General features: G+C 44.3%; 1 protein-coding gene across 2 annotated transcripts in view; it reads left to right on the top strand.

Moving 5' to 3' along the window:
* HDAC10 (histone deacetylase 10) overlaps positions 1 to 2,362 on the top strand; it is a 55,930-nt gene extending 53,568 nt beyond the window's left edge. For both annotated transcript variants that reach the window (XM_088457626.1, XM_088457625.1), the window contains exons 19-21: positions 206 to 394; positions 570 to 732; positions 1,229 to 2,362. In XM_088457626.1, the coding sequence (XP_088313752.1) occupies positions 206 to 394; positions 570 to 732; positions 1,229 to 1,236 (360 nt within the window). In that variant the 3' untranslated portion in view covers positions 1,237 to 2,362. The remainder of the gene's footprint in view (positions 1 to 205; positions 395 to 569; positions 733 to 1,228) is intronic.
* The last annotated feature ends 13,580 nt before the right edge of the window (positions 2,363 to 15,942 follow it).

Genomic DNA, 15,942 nt, shown 5'->3' with positions numbered 1-15,942 from the left:
TCACACAATCCTATAAGGTATAGAAGAATATTGCCAAAAAAAAAACAAAACATAAATCATCTGCATTTAGAATAGTATGTACAAAGGAGATAAACACAAACTGCATATTTAGATTGGACAGTAAAGAAACAGATGTAGATTTAATTATATATACTCTGAGGTATTGTATTTTTCTACTGCACTGCTCTCTTTTTTCTCTTTATAGAGTCCAGGTGAAAGTAGCAGCTTCTTCTACGCTCTGTTTCGATTTATACTTCCACTTGCTTATAGCTACCAGCCTGACCTTATTATTTTAGCATTAGGGAGCAACAGGAGCATTGGCACAAAGGATATTGCTCTGCTCACTAGCCTGCTGCAGGGTTTAGCCGAAGGCGCAGTTCTTTCTATTGTTCCGGTAAGCTTACATACTGCCTGTCAGTTTATGTGTGGGTGAGTACATTATAAGAGGGGGGTGCCCTGTTACAAACTGTGGTAACTCTGCCATTGTTAAATATAACATCAAATCATGCAGAAATGATTACTTAATTCTGCTGTATTTAATTTATTACTGTTATTTTACAACACAACAGGAAACCGAAGGAGAAATGATAGAAGTTTTGTCCAATGTTCTGGTCAGCTGCACTTCAACAATGGACTTCGGTCCTTACAAACCACCATCTGAAGAATGTATGCAAAGCTTAAAAGAAGAGTGCGCTGTCCTGCAGACTGGATGGAGAATGCTTCAGTGTTTTGGTAGGTCACTGCATTTTGGATATGTACAGTATACAAGAGACAGACGGGGAAAAAGATGACATATTTTACCATCAATATGTAAAGCAAAACTCACTGACAAAGAAAAGCCATATATTGCATTAATTGGTCTGCTTCGTGTTGTATGCTGCGTTAGAATGTGCGCCACGTTAGAAATATGTCTCAACTGTGAAGCAATATTTAAATTGTGTACAGTGAGGTATTGCGGTCTTCAACACACCTTTAAGTTGCTGAAGTTATTCCTTTCCCTCGCCCACTGTTTCTGTGGTTATCCATGGAGTTAAAAACTAGAATGCCCCAGCGCTTTATAGACATAGTGATATAGTAAGCTTGGGAGCAGGGCCTAATTGCCTGTTACTGCCCAGTCTTGTTCTATTGTTTTGTTCACAATTAGAAAGTGCAACGGAATATGATGGCGCCATATAAGTATATGTAAAGAAATTTATATGCATTGGTAATTGTTTTATTTTTATTTTAGCAAAGTAGAAGACTGAAAACTTTAAGTATGACGGCAACACATGGAAAGGAAATAAGATGCGTTGTGACATTTCTAACAAATTGAAGCCATTTTGAGTGATACTCTTGTTTCTGGGAGTTGTATCACACTTGATTACAACTAAGGGCCGTATTCAATTAGAAGCGAAAAGTTAGTTTCCGCAATACTTTTTCGCCGATGACGTCATTTTCGCCGGTTTCAAATTATCCCTGTATTCAATTTGTCCGACTTTTCGTCGGTTTGAAAAATTTGCGCCTTGTAACCAGTGGAAAAGTTTTGCCAATTTATACCCGGTGGAAAAAGATTTGGGGTTTTGGGGTGCAGAGTTGGGAAACCACTCTGCACCCTTTGTACATCCCCCTTGACGCTAACTGCGTCAAAAAATGCTACAAAACCCCACAAAGGACACCCCAAAAAAGCACTTTGAAAAAGTGGGCAACAAATTTCAAAGTGGGGTTAGAACTTCAAAAACTAGTGAAATAGCCTTTGGGGGAGTCTGCAAGTATAGTGGAGGGGTTTTCTTTATTACAGGTGCTTGCTGAAGGTGTGTTTTTTTGGTGCACTTTAAAGCTTTACTTTAGTGATTTGGAACTATGCTTGCACCCATTTTCATGTACCCCAAATTTGATGGGGCTAGTTATTTTTCTCAAAAAAAATTGCAAAATGCTATTCTTCACCACTTGCTCAAAGACGCTAAATAGCGGCTATTGAGACCATTTAAAAACCCCAAATACCTTTAGCACGGGTATTCGGGGGTACCCATAGTGAACCCCCATGTCAGAGCATCTTTAGGGGGGTGTCAGGATGATTTCCCCAAAAATGACTGGACTTTTCGCCAATTTAGGTTTCGCCGGGTCCCGTTTTCACACATTTGCAATTGAATACGGGGATACGCGAGGACGCACGCGATAAGTTTTCGCCGGCAAAAAGTCCGGCAGCTGACTTTTCGCACCTAATTGAATATGGCCCTATGAGAAATTGCTGATTCTGCACTCATTTAAATGTATAAATATCACTATATAAATGCAGTTTTTCATTTCTAATTTTTATTGCAGATAAAATTATGAAATACAAGTAATTGAATTATTATGTAATAAAAAAATTTTTATTGTATCATTGTAATGGTCTATTAAATAAAAAATGTTTGCCTTATAATAGAGCTTTTCATACATTTTACAGTGATGTATTTTAAAGTTTTAGGTTTGTCTTTTCTTCCTATGAAACAGCAGGTAAAGTGTGCATGGAAGTATGGACCTGCTGTATAGCAGGGGCACAGACTGCCATGTACTGAGAGTAATAGCCCAAGTGATGAGTCACCAGTGTTACCTTGAGTGCCATAATTTGGCCACCATAATTTGGCAGAAAAAAAATACCAGGAGAATTAGCAGTAGATAGACAACCTGATACAACAAACACAGTGACTACTTCTGACTAATTATTAGTTCCATGCAATAAACACCCACAAAAAAAACCAAATACTTGTAGTATGGTGATTTTTTTTTTTGTGCGTGCAAAGAGTCGGTTTAAGAAGCATAAGTAGCCAAAAGTATTCTTCCATTCTCAATATTTGGATGGCCACAACTATGCAAGAATTGAAAATATTTGTCATTTCTTTTACCATGAAGTGCGATAACCCTATGTGTTAGTTTCCTTTACAATGAAGATAACACCACTCTATACAGGTCGGGCCTTCAAGAAAGCCAACACATACCATACTACTAAAACAAACTTGTATAACACATACAGGAAATGCTCGTGGACACTGTACTATCCCTAAGATATAATATTGTAGAAAATTAGTGGGGTTTATGTATCAAGCAATGAAAATCGTGGAGAAGTGGACCAGTGGAGAAGTTGTCCATAGCAACCAATCAGCTCCTACCTATTATTTTATACACTCTACTTGATAAATGTACTTCAAAGCTGATTGGTTGCTATGGGCAACTTCTCCACTGGTCCACTTCTCACTTTTCACTGCTTGATACATAAACCCCAATGTTAATACATTAAAGATACATTTCTGTTACAATACTTTCTTGCAAGACTCTAATTTAGTGAATAAGGGCTGAATCTAATTAGCCGCAATGATCTCGCGGATGTTAATCATTGCGGCAACAGCTGCACTTTACGGCAGCCCGAACTCACACAGAAGTGCTCGCAGCCCCATAGGACCCCGAGCAAACTTGTGCAAATTCGAGCTCGGAGTGGGTCGCACGGGTGTGAGTTCAGGTGTTGTTGCTGGCATTTTAACGCTACGGCAACTCACACCCTTCACGGACAATTGGATTAACCCCTATGTGTAGTGAGAACCTTTTACTTCCTCTTTAATTTATTTGGGGTTGTGTTTTTTTCAAAGGAATTCTTTTCCATAATATGACTGTTTGGAAGTGCATAATATCACATCAGTATAAGTATACTGGAATAGCACGCCAGGTGATGCACTTGTTAAAAGGCAAAGCAGGAGGTGTTCTCGAATAAACCATTCAATCATGTTGAGATTGAGCAATACAGTTTGATCCTGCAAATTTACACTATTGTTATAAATATGTATTTAATGTCTTAAAATAGTGCTGGGATTAACCACAAGCTACCATTTCAATGTACCCTGACATAGATTCTACAAGGTAGCCTTGGAAAAGACACCTACTGTAAGTGTGGAAACATGCCGTGAGAGTGACCCGGCGGGTGTTTTATCATCCACTACCAGAGGGTCCAGAGCAGTCTCAGTAATAGAAATATCCGTTCTCCATCACTGTGCTGTTTTATGCTGATCCATTTTTCACATCTATTTAGTACGGACGCCACCTTTGTTTTTTATATGTATATAATTTATTAAAGTTATGTGATAAAGTGAGGAAATCTACACCATGAGGTTTTCTTTCTTTCTCATTTATATGAGCACCATGTTTTACTGATCTCCCATATGGAGTAATGAAACTCAGATGTGCATGTACCTGCTGATTATAGTGTGAGCATCATAAGGATACTGAATTTAAACCTCTATACGCTCCTGCCTATACCTTCTAAAAACCTGCCTATACCTTCTAAAATTGATGCTATTTGCGTACGCAGTCATACAGTAAATAAATGCCTTCAGACTTTGAGAAAATGTGTTCCAATGCACAAAGGTTATTATTCAAGCAAAGTACAGATAGTTACACGCTATGATCTAAATACAATTTAGCGCAAAGAAATTATACAGACCCAAAGGTACAGCTATACATACGCACGCACTCTGGGACCAGATTCCGGCATCAACAAGAAACCTCCATCAACAGCATCAGCATGAAAACTGGGGTCAGAACACACATATATATACCCTTACAGAAATAGACTATACAATAGAGAGGTTTGTTGCGATCCCATTGGTTCTCCATCACGGTGCTTCTGTTACAGGGCATTTAACAGGTCGATTCAAATGGACACAGACCAGCCTCCAACAGCCTTTTGTCTCTGTTTTCCCACCTCATGCAAACCTAAGCTGTTAATTTTACAAAGTACATTTTGGTGTTTTAACTCTCTACGGTCCATAAGTTGAGAATGCAGGTTGCGATCTTCACACCGATGATACCGGAAAGCTGTTGAGAAAGTGCAGATCAGTACATAACCAAACACGGTTTACTTATCATGTATTAAACCTAAGATATCAAATAGCCTTTATTTCACAGCATTAGTACTAAATGAATAAACCCTGGATATTACACTTTGAAGCTATGGAACCTTTTACGTGAGTGTGCAGTGTGTAAATATTATGGGTTTGGGAAAAGACGCTAGTTAACTTGTGGCAGATGCGTACGCATGAAGCTAATAAACAGCGTTCACATGCAGGATATCATGCATTCGCTAATGTGCGTTATGTTAACAGCGCAACTGCGTAATGTGCGGTGTTTATGATGGATTTAATATATATTATATATATATATATATACACACACACACATATATATATATATCATTCCTTACTAACATTTTTAAACTGCAATGGGTTATGGGCAGTGAGCTTCACTCTCAAACAGGGTGGAGACCCCCCGCCGATTGCTGGTGCCGTCCTGTCTGACAGTGAGTTTAAAAGCTTTCTTCTGCCTAATTAGGATACCTGTGTCAGTTCTTTTCAAGCAGATTTCTTACCATTGTTCATTCAGTCAAATTCAAGTGTCTGGGCCATATTACAATGGCCACAGCTACACCTGTCCACATGTGGGGTCTCTCCATTTACATGCAAAAACACCCACAGTTCCTGGTGTATTGTCTTTTCTAATTACTTTTCTCAGTAAGATGTTTTTTCTAGTTTTGGTATTTTTCTATGCAAGGCTGTCCCCAGAATGGGCTTGTCATGGCTTCTAAAAGGATTACCAAAAACATTGCCATCTGTACTTAACTCGTGAGTTGTAACTTAAAATGGCGCTGGACGGCCATTCGCAAAATGGCATCGTGCAGATTCTTATTTTTAAGATGGAGTGGTTTCCATTCGCAAGATGGCGTCGCTCCAAGCTAATTTTACACTGATTCTGTCTCAGCCACTAAACCAGCGTCGACAATCATATTCCGTGGTGTGTTTGCGCCCAATAATAGGAGGATATTGGGGTTCATGTGTGTAGAGAAACTTTTATATGAACATCAAATATCATTTTCATGTAAGCTTGAATGTAAGTATCATTGCTACTTATGCGTATACAGTAGTGATTACTTAGAATCAAGTGTTCTATTATTCTGGCCAAACTATTCTCTGTGGGACATTCACCTGCATGCTTTTAAATCCTGCACTCAGGGTGTGTTGTAGCGCCTACAGATAATTTTTCCTGCTATATATATTATGTGATTTTGTTACATATACTTCAACTGAAGAACATTGACACATCTGACAGTGAAACCGTATAAAGCCAATTACACACTGGACTGTGATGTATTGTTTGGCTGGAACAATAATGGCGCACGGTTTCCCCATTGTTCTTTTGCACATATTCTGAACGCAGGATGGTTTCCCACTTTTCAGTAGTCCACTTTCTGTGTTACTTTACATACAAAAATGCATTTTTAAGTGTAAGAATAACAAAAATGAGAGTTATGGTATAACTTACATTTGATAACTCTCCGAATTCCATAGGGTCCACAGGGATACTATGGGGTGGTAGGTGGTGGATAAGGACCGGACACCAAACATTTAAGCTTTCAACTGCCAGGATGCAATGGTCCCTCCCCCCTAAACCCCGCCCCTGTGCCAAATCAGTTTGTTAACAAGACCAAGGCAGGAGGGAGGAGAGAAGGAAGACTGGTACACAGAAGAATCACACTCTCACATCAAAGAGATGGGAAACGGGTGACCAGGAAACCCAACCCAGAGAAGCCAGGGGCATCAGGGCGGGCGCCCTGTGGACCCTATGGACTTCGAAGAAAGAGAGTTAACTAAGGTCATTTTTACCATAACTTTAATTTTTTCCTTCAGGGTCCATAGGGATCCACAGGGATACCATGGGGATGTCCCATAGCAGTATTCAAGGGTGGGGATGCTCCTTAATTGAGAGGAGTATCCCGTGTCCAAATGAAGCATCCTGAGAGGAAATTGTATCGAGGGCATAAAACCTAAGAAAGCTGCAGACAGAAGACCACATGGCCACCTTACAAAGCTGTTCAGCTGAGGCGCCACAGCGACCTGCCCACGAGGGTGCCACAGCGAGTGGAATGAGCAGAGACGATAGCCAGCACAGGAAGGCCCGTCTGTGTAAGCCTGTGAGATAGTCATGCGAAGCCATCCAGAGTCTGTTTGTTAGCTGGCCATCCCTTATGGAATCCATAGAGGACAAATAAGGAATCTTTTTTCTGAAGAGAAGTTTTACGGTCCACGTAGATCCTGAGAGCGCGGACCACATCCGAGGAGGCCTCACCTGCCGAGAGGTCTGGTGATTGGAAGGCCGGGACTACGATTTCCTCATTAATATGGAAATGAGAAACAACCTTGGAAAGGAAGTCAGGACAAGTTCGAAGAACAGCCCTGTCCTGATGAAAGATCAGAAATGGGGAGCTGCAGGAAAGCGCCCCTCAATCTGACACCCTACGGGCAGACGCAAGAGCCAGAAGAAAGTCTTTGCTGTGAGCCACTTGAGTTCCACAGATTCCAGGGGTTCAAAACCGAGGGCCCTGAAGGGCCTGGAGAACCACTGACAAATCCCACGGTGCCACTGGAGGGAAGAAGGGAGGTTAAATACGGAGGACACCCTGAACGAAGGTGTGAACATCCGGCATTGGAGCAATTCTGCACTGGAATCAAATGGACAGAGCAGAGACATGCACTTTCAGCGAGGCCAGGCGAAGTCCAAGGTCCAATCCTGCTTGAAGGAAGGCAGGGACACTACAGACCCTAAAAACTTGAGGGTCAAAACTTCTGGTAGCACACCACTGGAAGTATGTTTGCCACACTCTGTGATAGATCAGGGCAGAGGTCGGCTTACGCGCTCAGCATAGTCTAGATCACCGAGCTAGAAAATCCTTTGGACCTTAGGAGGGATGTCTCAAGAGCCACGCCGTCAAAGAAAGACGGGCCAGGTCCGAATGTAGACATGGACCTTGAAACAACAGGTCCAGATGTTGAGGAAGTAGGAGAAGAGCGTCTATGGAGAGGCTGTGAAGATTGGCGTACCAATGTTGTCTGGCCAGGCCGGAGCCACCAGCAGTACAGTGCCTCCGTCTTGCTTGAATTTCCAAAGGACTCGAGGAAGAAGGGAGACTGGAGGGAATAGGTATGCCAGATGGAAGGTCCACTTCACTGACAAGGTGTCTATGAAGGCTGCTTTGGCGTCCCTTGTTCTGGACCCATACACTGGCAGCTTGCAATTGTGTCGGGAGGCCATGAGGTCCACCTCTGGCAGGCCCCACTTCTCCACTAGGAGTTGAAAGACTTCTGGGTAGAGAGACCACTCCCCGGCATGCGCGTCATAACGGCTGAGGTAGTCCGCTTCCCAGTTGAGAACTCCCAGAATGAACACCGCGGAGATGGCCGGGAGGTGACCTTCGGCCCATGCGAGAATGCGTGACACTTCTGCCATTGCTGACCGATTTCGAGTGCCTCCTTGGTGATTGATGTAGGCCACTGCTGTGGCATTGTCGGATTGCCCTTGTACAGGCTTGCCCTGAAGAATGTCCTGAGCCAGAGTGAGGGGTCTGTAGATGGCTCAGAGTTCAAATACATTGATTGTCATGGTCGACTCGACCGATGTCCAACGGCCCTGGAAGGAGTGTTGACTGGTCACTGCGCCCCAGTCCCGGAGTCTTGCGTCCAGTGTAAGGAGTACCCACTCAAAAGAGGCGACCCATGGCTACTTTGGACATCTGTACCCACCAGGAGAGGGACAGACATACCTCTGGAGAGAGAATCATTGTCTGGAATCTGATCCGATGGGGTAACCCATTCCATCTGGAGAGCATTAGGTGTTGCAGAGGCCTGGAATGGAACTGAGCGTACTCCATAATGTCGAAGGTGGATGCCATGGATCCCACAATCTGCATTGCTGAGTGAACTGAGACTCGGCGACTGCGGAGTAATCTGAGCACTCATTGTTGAAGTGTGGAGATCTTGTCCGTTGTCAGGAAGATTCTCTGAGCTTGAGAATCCAAAAGAGCCCCCAGATGGACCATCCTTTGTGAAGGGTTCAGGGAGGACTTTTTCCAGTTGATTAACCAGCCGTGTCTCTGTAGGAAGGTAATGGTTATCTGAAGGAGCGTGCTAAGATCCAGGTATGGTAGCAGTCTGACTCCCTGACAATGCAGGTAGGCTGCCATACTTTTGGTAAAGACCCGTGGTGCTATAGAAAGTCCAAAGGGGAGAGCCTGAAATTGTAAATGTTGCTGTAGTACAGCAAACCGGAGATAATGCTGATGAGAGGGCGTTATAGGTACATGTAGGTAAGCGTCCTTAATATCCACAGATACCATAAAGTTTCCGCCTCCATTGCTAGTACGATAGAGCGCAGGGTTTCCATCCGCAATCTGGGCACCCTGATGAATTTGTTCAGGGATTTGAAGTTGAGGATAGGCCAATAAGACCCATTTGGTTTCTGCACCAGAAACGATAGAATGATAACCGTTCCCTCGCTGCGATAGCAGAACGGGAACTATTACCCCTGCTTGTAGCAAGAACTGAATGTTGTTCTGGATATGCAGGGCTCTGCTCGGGTTTCATGGAGGGCCTGTGTAGAAAAACTGGTGGGTGGCCGTCTTAGGAATGAGAGGGCACACCTGTGAAAGACCACATGTTGTACCCAAGCGTTTGTGGTGGCTTGACGCCAGCACTGGGCAAATTCAAGAAGTGGGCCTTCTACTCTGGGGTCCCCCAGGGGGAGGCCCGCCCCATCAGGCTGAAGGTTTGTTCTCAGATTTGGAAGCAGAACATCGTGTGGCCCAGGTCTGCTTGGTCCTGGGCTAGCGGCCCTTATGGAAGCCGATTGCCGAGGAAAGGACTGGCCCTTAGGCTTTCCATGGGGACGAAAGGGAAATGGCGCTATGGATACTAAAGATGTGAACTTCATTAGATGGGATCTTTTTCAGCTAATCAATCACTAGATGATATGCAAATATATTTTCACTTTTAAAAATACACAATGACATAGAAAATAAAACAGCAAAAAATTTATTAAAAATAAGAGATATGGAGGGGAATTCAGTTAGAGGTGAAAAGCCATATTCGACTGTTTTTTTGTGAAAAATTAGCCTAAAAAAAAATTCGCCAAATTCAATTCCAGGACAATTTCGCCTAAGTGGAAACAATTCTCCAAAAATGATTCTCCAATCAATAGCTGGTGAAAAGAAATGCAAAATCTTTATTTTGGGGTGCAAACGTGGGGAAACAACTCAGACCCCTTGGGACAGCCCCCCCAAAGGACAAATACGCAAAAAATACAGAACTAAAACCTAAGAACACCCCGAAAAAGACATGTCATTTTTGGGGTGTAAATTTAAAAAGTGTGGGGATAAACATTAAAAGTAGTGAAAAAGACTTCTTGGGGGTCCACAAGTATGGGTCAGGTGTTTTTGGGATTGCAGGTGCATGCAGCAGGTGGATTTTTCACATTTTTTAAAAGTTCACTTTAGAGACATAAAAACATGCTAGCACCCATTTTCAAGCACCCCAAATTTGACAGGACTACTTATTTTCACCAAAAAATACAGCTTTATGCCATTCTTCACCACTTTTACAGAAACGCTAATAGCAAGCAATTTACACAACTTAAAGTACGCAAAATAGTTTTATTAGGGCTATTAGTACACATTTATATTGATTCCCTATGTTAGAGCATCTTTTTCTGGAGTACAGACTGATTTCCCCAATTCTTTCAGTACTTTTCACCTGTTCCGCATTCGCCTATGTCCGTGTTTGCCTGTTTTGCAATTGAATTAGGCGAAAAGCGGGGACGAGCACGGAATAAATTCGCCTCTGAAACAGGCGAATGAAGCGAACAGTCGGACAGGCGAAAACTTCGCCTCTAATTGAATATGGCTCATGGTAAGAACTTACCCTTGTTATCTCTATTTCTACGAAGTCCATAGGGTTCCACAGGATACCTTGGGGTATAGGCGATGGTGGCAGACATCTGGTCACCACAGAGTTAAGTTTTCAGCCTCCCAGGATGCACTGGGGTCCCTCTCCTATACACCGCCCAAAAGTAATGGGACTATCAACTCAAAAGCTATTTCATGGACAGGTGTGGGCTATTCCCTCGTTATTTCATTATCAATTAAGCAGGTAAAAGGTCTGGAGTTGATTCTAGGTGTGACATTTGCATTTGGAATCAGTTGCTGTCGACTCAATATGAGATCCAAAGAGCTGTCACTATCAGTGAAGCAACCCATCATTAGGCTGAAAAATCAAAAACAAACCCATCAGAGAGATAGCAAAACATTAGGTGTGGCCAAATCAACTGTTTGGAACATTCTTAAAAAGAAAGAACGCACCGGAGAGCTCAGTAACACCAAAAGACACGGAAGACTACGGAAATCAACGGTGGTGGATGACAGAAGAATTATTTCCCTGGTGAAGAAAAACCCCTTCACAACAGTTGGCCAAATCAAGAACACTCTCCAGGAGGTAGGTGTATATGTGTCAAAGTCAACAATCAAGAGAAGACTTCACAAGAGTGAATATAGAGGGTTCACCACAAGATGTAAACCATTGGTGAGCCTCAAAAACAGGAAGACCAGATTAGAGTTTGCCAAACAACATCTAAAAAATCCATTACAGTTCTGGAACAAGATCCTATGGACAGATGAGACAAAGATCAACTTGTACCAGAGTGATGGAAAGAGAAGAGTATGGAGAAGGAAAGGAACTGCTCATGATCCAAAACATGCCACCTCATCAGTGAAGCATGATGGTGGTAGTGTCATGGCGTGGGCATGTATGGCTGCAAATGGAACTGGTTCCCTTGTATTTATTGATGATGTGACTGCTGACAAAAGTAGCAGAATGAATTCTGAAGTGTTTCGGGCAATGTTATATGCTCATTCAGTCAAATGCTTCAGAACTCATTGGACGGCGCTTCACAGTGCAGATGGACAATGACCCGAAGCATACTGCAAAAGCAACCAAAGAGTTTTTTAAGACTAAAAAGTGGAATGTTATGCAATGGCCAAGTCAATCCCCTGACCTGAATCCGATTGAGCATGCATTTCACTTGATGAAGTACAAAACTGAAGGGAAAATGCCCCAAGAACAAGCAGGAACTGAAGACATTTGCAGTAGAGTCCTGGCAGTGCATCACCAGGGATGAAACCCAGCGTCTGGTGAGGTCTATGCGTTCCAGACTTCAGGCTGTAATTGCCTGCAAAGGATTTGCAACAAAGTATTAAAAAGTGAAAGATAGATTTAGGATTGTTTAGTTTGTCCCATTACTTTTGGCCCCTTAAAAAGTGGGAGGCACATATAGAAACCGTTGTAATTCCTACACCGTTCACCTGATTTGGATGTAATTACCCTCAAATTAAATCTGAAAGTCTGCAGTTAAAGCACATCTTGATTGTTTCATTTCAAAGCCATTGTGGTGGTGAATAGAGGCCAAAATATGAAAATTCTGTCAATGTCCCAATATTTATGCACCTGACTGTATATATATATATATATATATATATGTGTGTGTAATGTATATAATATGAGATATGGTGAGAGCTTACCCTTGTTATCTCTATTTCTACGAAGTCCATAGGGTTCCACGGGATATCTTGGGGGTATAGGCGATGGCGGCAGACATCGGGCACCTCAGAGTTAAGTTTTCAGCCTCCCAGGATGCACTGGGGTTCCTCTCCTATACCCCGAGCCAAGGCATCTGAGTTACGTAACAAGCCATAGGCCAGAGGAGGAGAATAAAGAGAGAGAAGAAAGTCTGGAACACACAAGAATCACATTCTCACCAGAAGGAGACGGAAAAACTGGTGACCAAAACAAAGCCCATCTGCAGTACAGTGCGACAGAGCGGGAGTCCTGTGGAACCCTATGGACTTCGTAGAAATAGAGATAACAAGGGTAAGTTCTTACCATACCTCATATTTTCTACTTCAGGGTCCATAGGGTATCCACAGGATACCTTGGGATGTCCCAAAACAGTATCCTTTAAGGGTGGGGACGCTCGTGTGCAGAAAGGAGAATCTGCCGCCCGAAAGAAGCATCCTGAGAGGCGAAGTTGTCAAATGCATAGAACCTCAGAAAGATCTGGACGGAAGACAACATGGCTGCCTTGCAAAGCTGAACAGCAGAGGCACCATGGCAAGCTGCCCACGCAGGACCCACAGACCGAGTAGAATGAGCTTTAACAGAGGATGGAACAGGAAGGCCCTCATGAATGTAAGCCTCAGAAATTACCATGCGAATCCATCCTGCCAAAGTTTGCTTAGTGGCAGGCCAACCCTTCATGCGGAAACTATAGAGGACAAATAAGGAGTCCGACTTCCGAAATGAATTGGTAGGGTCAACATAAATCCTTAGAGCACGTACCACATCCAAGGAGGCCTCACCAGCTAAGAGGTCTGGGGAATTAAAGGCCGGCACTAAAATTTCCTCATTAATGTGGAAACTAGATATGTCCCTATGAAAAATCAGAAAGGGAGGGCGACATGAGAGAGCCCCCAAATGTGACACCCTTCTGGCCGAAGCAATGGCCAGAAGAAACACAGTCTTAGCTGTAAGCCATTTTAAATCCACTGAGCCCAGTGGTTCAAATGGCGGTCCTTGGAGAGCCCACAGGACCACAGCCAAATCCCAAGGAGCCACTGGTGGAACAAAGGGAGGCTGAATGCGAAGGACACCTTGTATAAAGGTGCGGACATCAGGAAGAGTAGCAATCCTACGCTGAAACCACACTGACAGGGCAGAAACTTGCACCTTCAGGGAAGCAAGCGAAGACCGTGATCTAAGCCCTCCTGTAGGAAAGCCAAAACCCTGGATATCCTAAACACCTGAAGATCATAGCCTCTAGGGCGACATCATTCAAAGAAAGTATGCCACACTCTGTGGTAAATTCTTGCAGAAGCAGGCTTCCGAGCTCGTAACATGGTGTTAACCACAGAGCTGGAAAAACCCCTGGACCTCAAGAGGGCAGTCTCACCAGCCACGCCATCAAAGACAGCCGACCCAGGTCTGGATGATGACAAGGACCCTGAGATAACAGGTCCAGACTTTGAGGCAACAGCATCGAATTGTCCACCGAGAGACTCCGAAGGTCTGAATACCAATGCCATCTGGGCCACGCTGGAGCTATCAGTAGGAGCATGCTGCCTTCTTGCTTGAACTTGCGTAGCACTCGAGGAAGAAGGGAGAATGGAGGGAAGAGGTACGCATACCGGAAGGTCCAACTGACCGACATGGCACCCACCAGACAAGCTTTTGCGTCTCTTGTTCTTGACCCGAAAATTGGCAGTTTCTTGTTGTGTGGGGAGGCCATGAGATCTATCTCTGGTAGGCCCCGCTTGTTCACCAGTAGCTGAAACACCTCCTGGTGAAGAGACTACTCTCCTGGATGCACGTCTTGATGGCTGAGAAAGTCTGCTTCCCAACCTCGGAGACTGGCGACAGTCATCAGAAGGACCCAGTCCGCAATCCAAAAGGGGCGCCCCTTGTTCAGGTGAGCAGTCTGCAGGCACCAGGCCAGAGACAGACGTACCTCCGGGGAAAGCACCATAGTCTGTGTCTTTATCTGCTGGGGCAACCCATTCCAGCTGGAGAGGATCAACTTCTGCAGAGGTCTGGAGTGGAACTGGGCAAACTCCACCATGTTGAACATCGACACCATGGAACCCAGTAACCTCATCACTGCGTGAATAGACACCCGGCGACTCTGCAGGCAAAATCGAACTTTCAACTGTAACACAGAGATCTTTTCCTCCATCACAAAGAGCCTCTGATGTTGGGAGTCCAACAGAACTCCTAGATGGAGCATCTTCTGTGATGGTACCAGGGAGAACTTCTTCCAATTTATCAGCCAGCCGTGAGTCTGCAATACAGAGATTGTCAGTTGCAGATGGCGCTAAAGTTTCTCTGGAGACTCCGCCAACAACAGTTGGCCGTCCAGATAGGGTAACAAGCGAACTTCCTGCATCCGCAGGTGAGCTACCATAACTGCCATAACTTTGGTAAACACTCGAGGCGCTGTGGCCAGACCAAAGGGCAGTGCCTGAAATTGAAAGTGGTCGCAAACCTGAGTAAATGCTGGTGCGCTGAAGCAATAGGGATATGAAGGTAAGCATCCTGAATATCCAGCGACACCATGAAATCCCCAGGCTCCATCGCTAGGATGATGGTACTCAGGGTCTCCATCCGGAACCGAGGAACCCTCAAAAATTTGTTGAGGGATTTGATTTGGAGTATTGGCTGGTAGGACCCATTGGGTTTCTGTACCAGAAAAATATTGGAGTAATACCCCAATCCCTTCTTAGACGAAGGAACCGGCACTATGACCCCATCCTGGAGCATAGAGCGCAATACCTTCGTGAATTCCAGGGCCTTGTCCTGATTGGACTGAAGACCTGTGGAAAGACAGGGCATAGCCCTGAGAAACCACTTCTCTTACCCATGTGTCTGAAGTGGACAGACACCAGCTTTGAGCGAATTGAAGTCGGCCTCCCACTTTGGGGTCCCCCAAAGAGAGGCCCGTTCCGTCAGGCCAAAGGTTTCTCATCGGACTTGGGAGTAGGGTGTTTGGTGCTCCACAAACAAGGTCTTTGAATTCTCACCCTTGATGGGTATTGTGGTGGGCTAGCTTTCCAAATAACCAAAGAGGTCAGCGCGGACATCCTGTGCGCTGAGGGGGACGAATGGCAGCAGAATCACCACCTGGCCTTGTTTGAACTCTATTGCGGTGGTGCAGAGCTGGAAGGCCAGGGACCTCTTTGCTTATTTGGAAAGCTAGCCCACTGCAAGTGGTGTCTTCATCCAGCGCTGGAAGCCGGGTCTTCTGCAGCAGGGTCAGTATGTCAGCGCTTGTGAGTGTTTATTACTGTTTGTGAGTGTGTGACCCCCGGTTTGTGTGGACCCCCCGGAATGGGTGCTGGGAGAACTACATCTCCCAGCAGCCCTTGCCCCTCCCACCATCCCCTGGAGACTCCCATCAGCCTCCTCTCCAGTGAGAAGATAGAGAGGAGGCCGCTGAGACCCCCGGGCAGGTAAGTGCAGAATAATTTTTATTTATTTTATTACGCGGTGCAAAGTTTTGAGAGCTGAA

The sequence above is a fragment of the Taudactylus pleione genome, unplaced genomic scaffold (genome assembly GCF_031769625.1).
Source record: "Taudactylus pleione unplaced genomic scaffold, aTauple2 ptg000041l, whole genome shotgun sequence".
Taxonomy (NCBI): domain Eukaryota; kingdom Metazoa; phylum Chordata; class Amphibia; order Anura; family Myobatrachidae; genus Taudactylus; species Taudactylus pleione.
The sequence above is the reverse complement of the archived record's forward strand: the minus strand, read 5'-3'. Positions and strand labels throughout refer to the sequence as shown.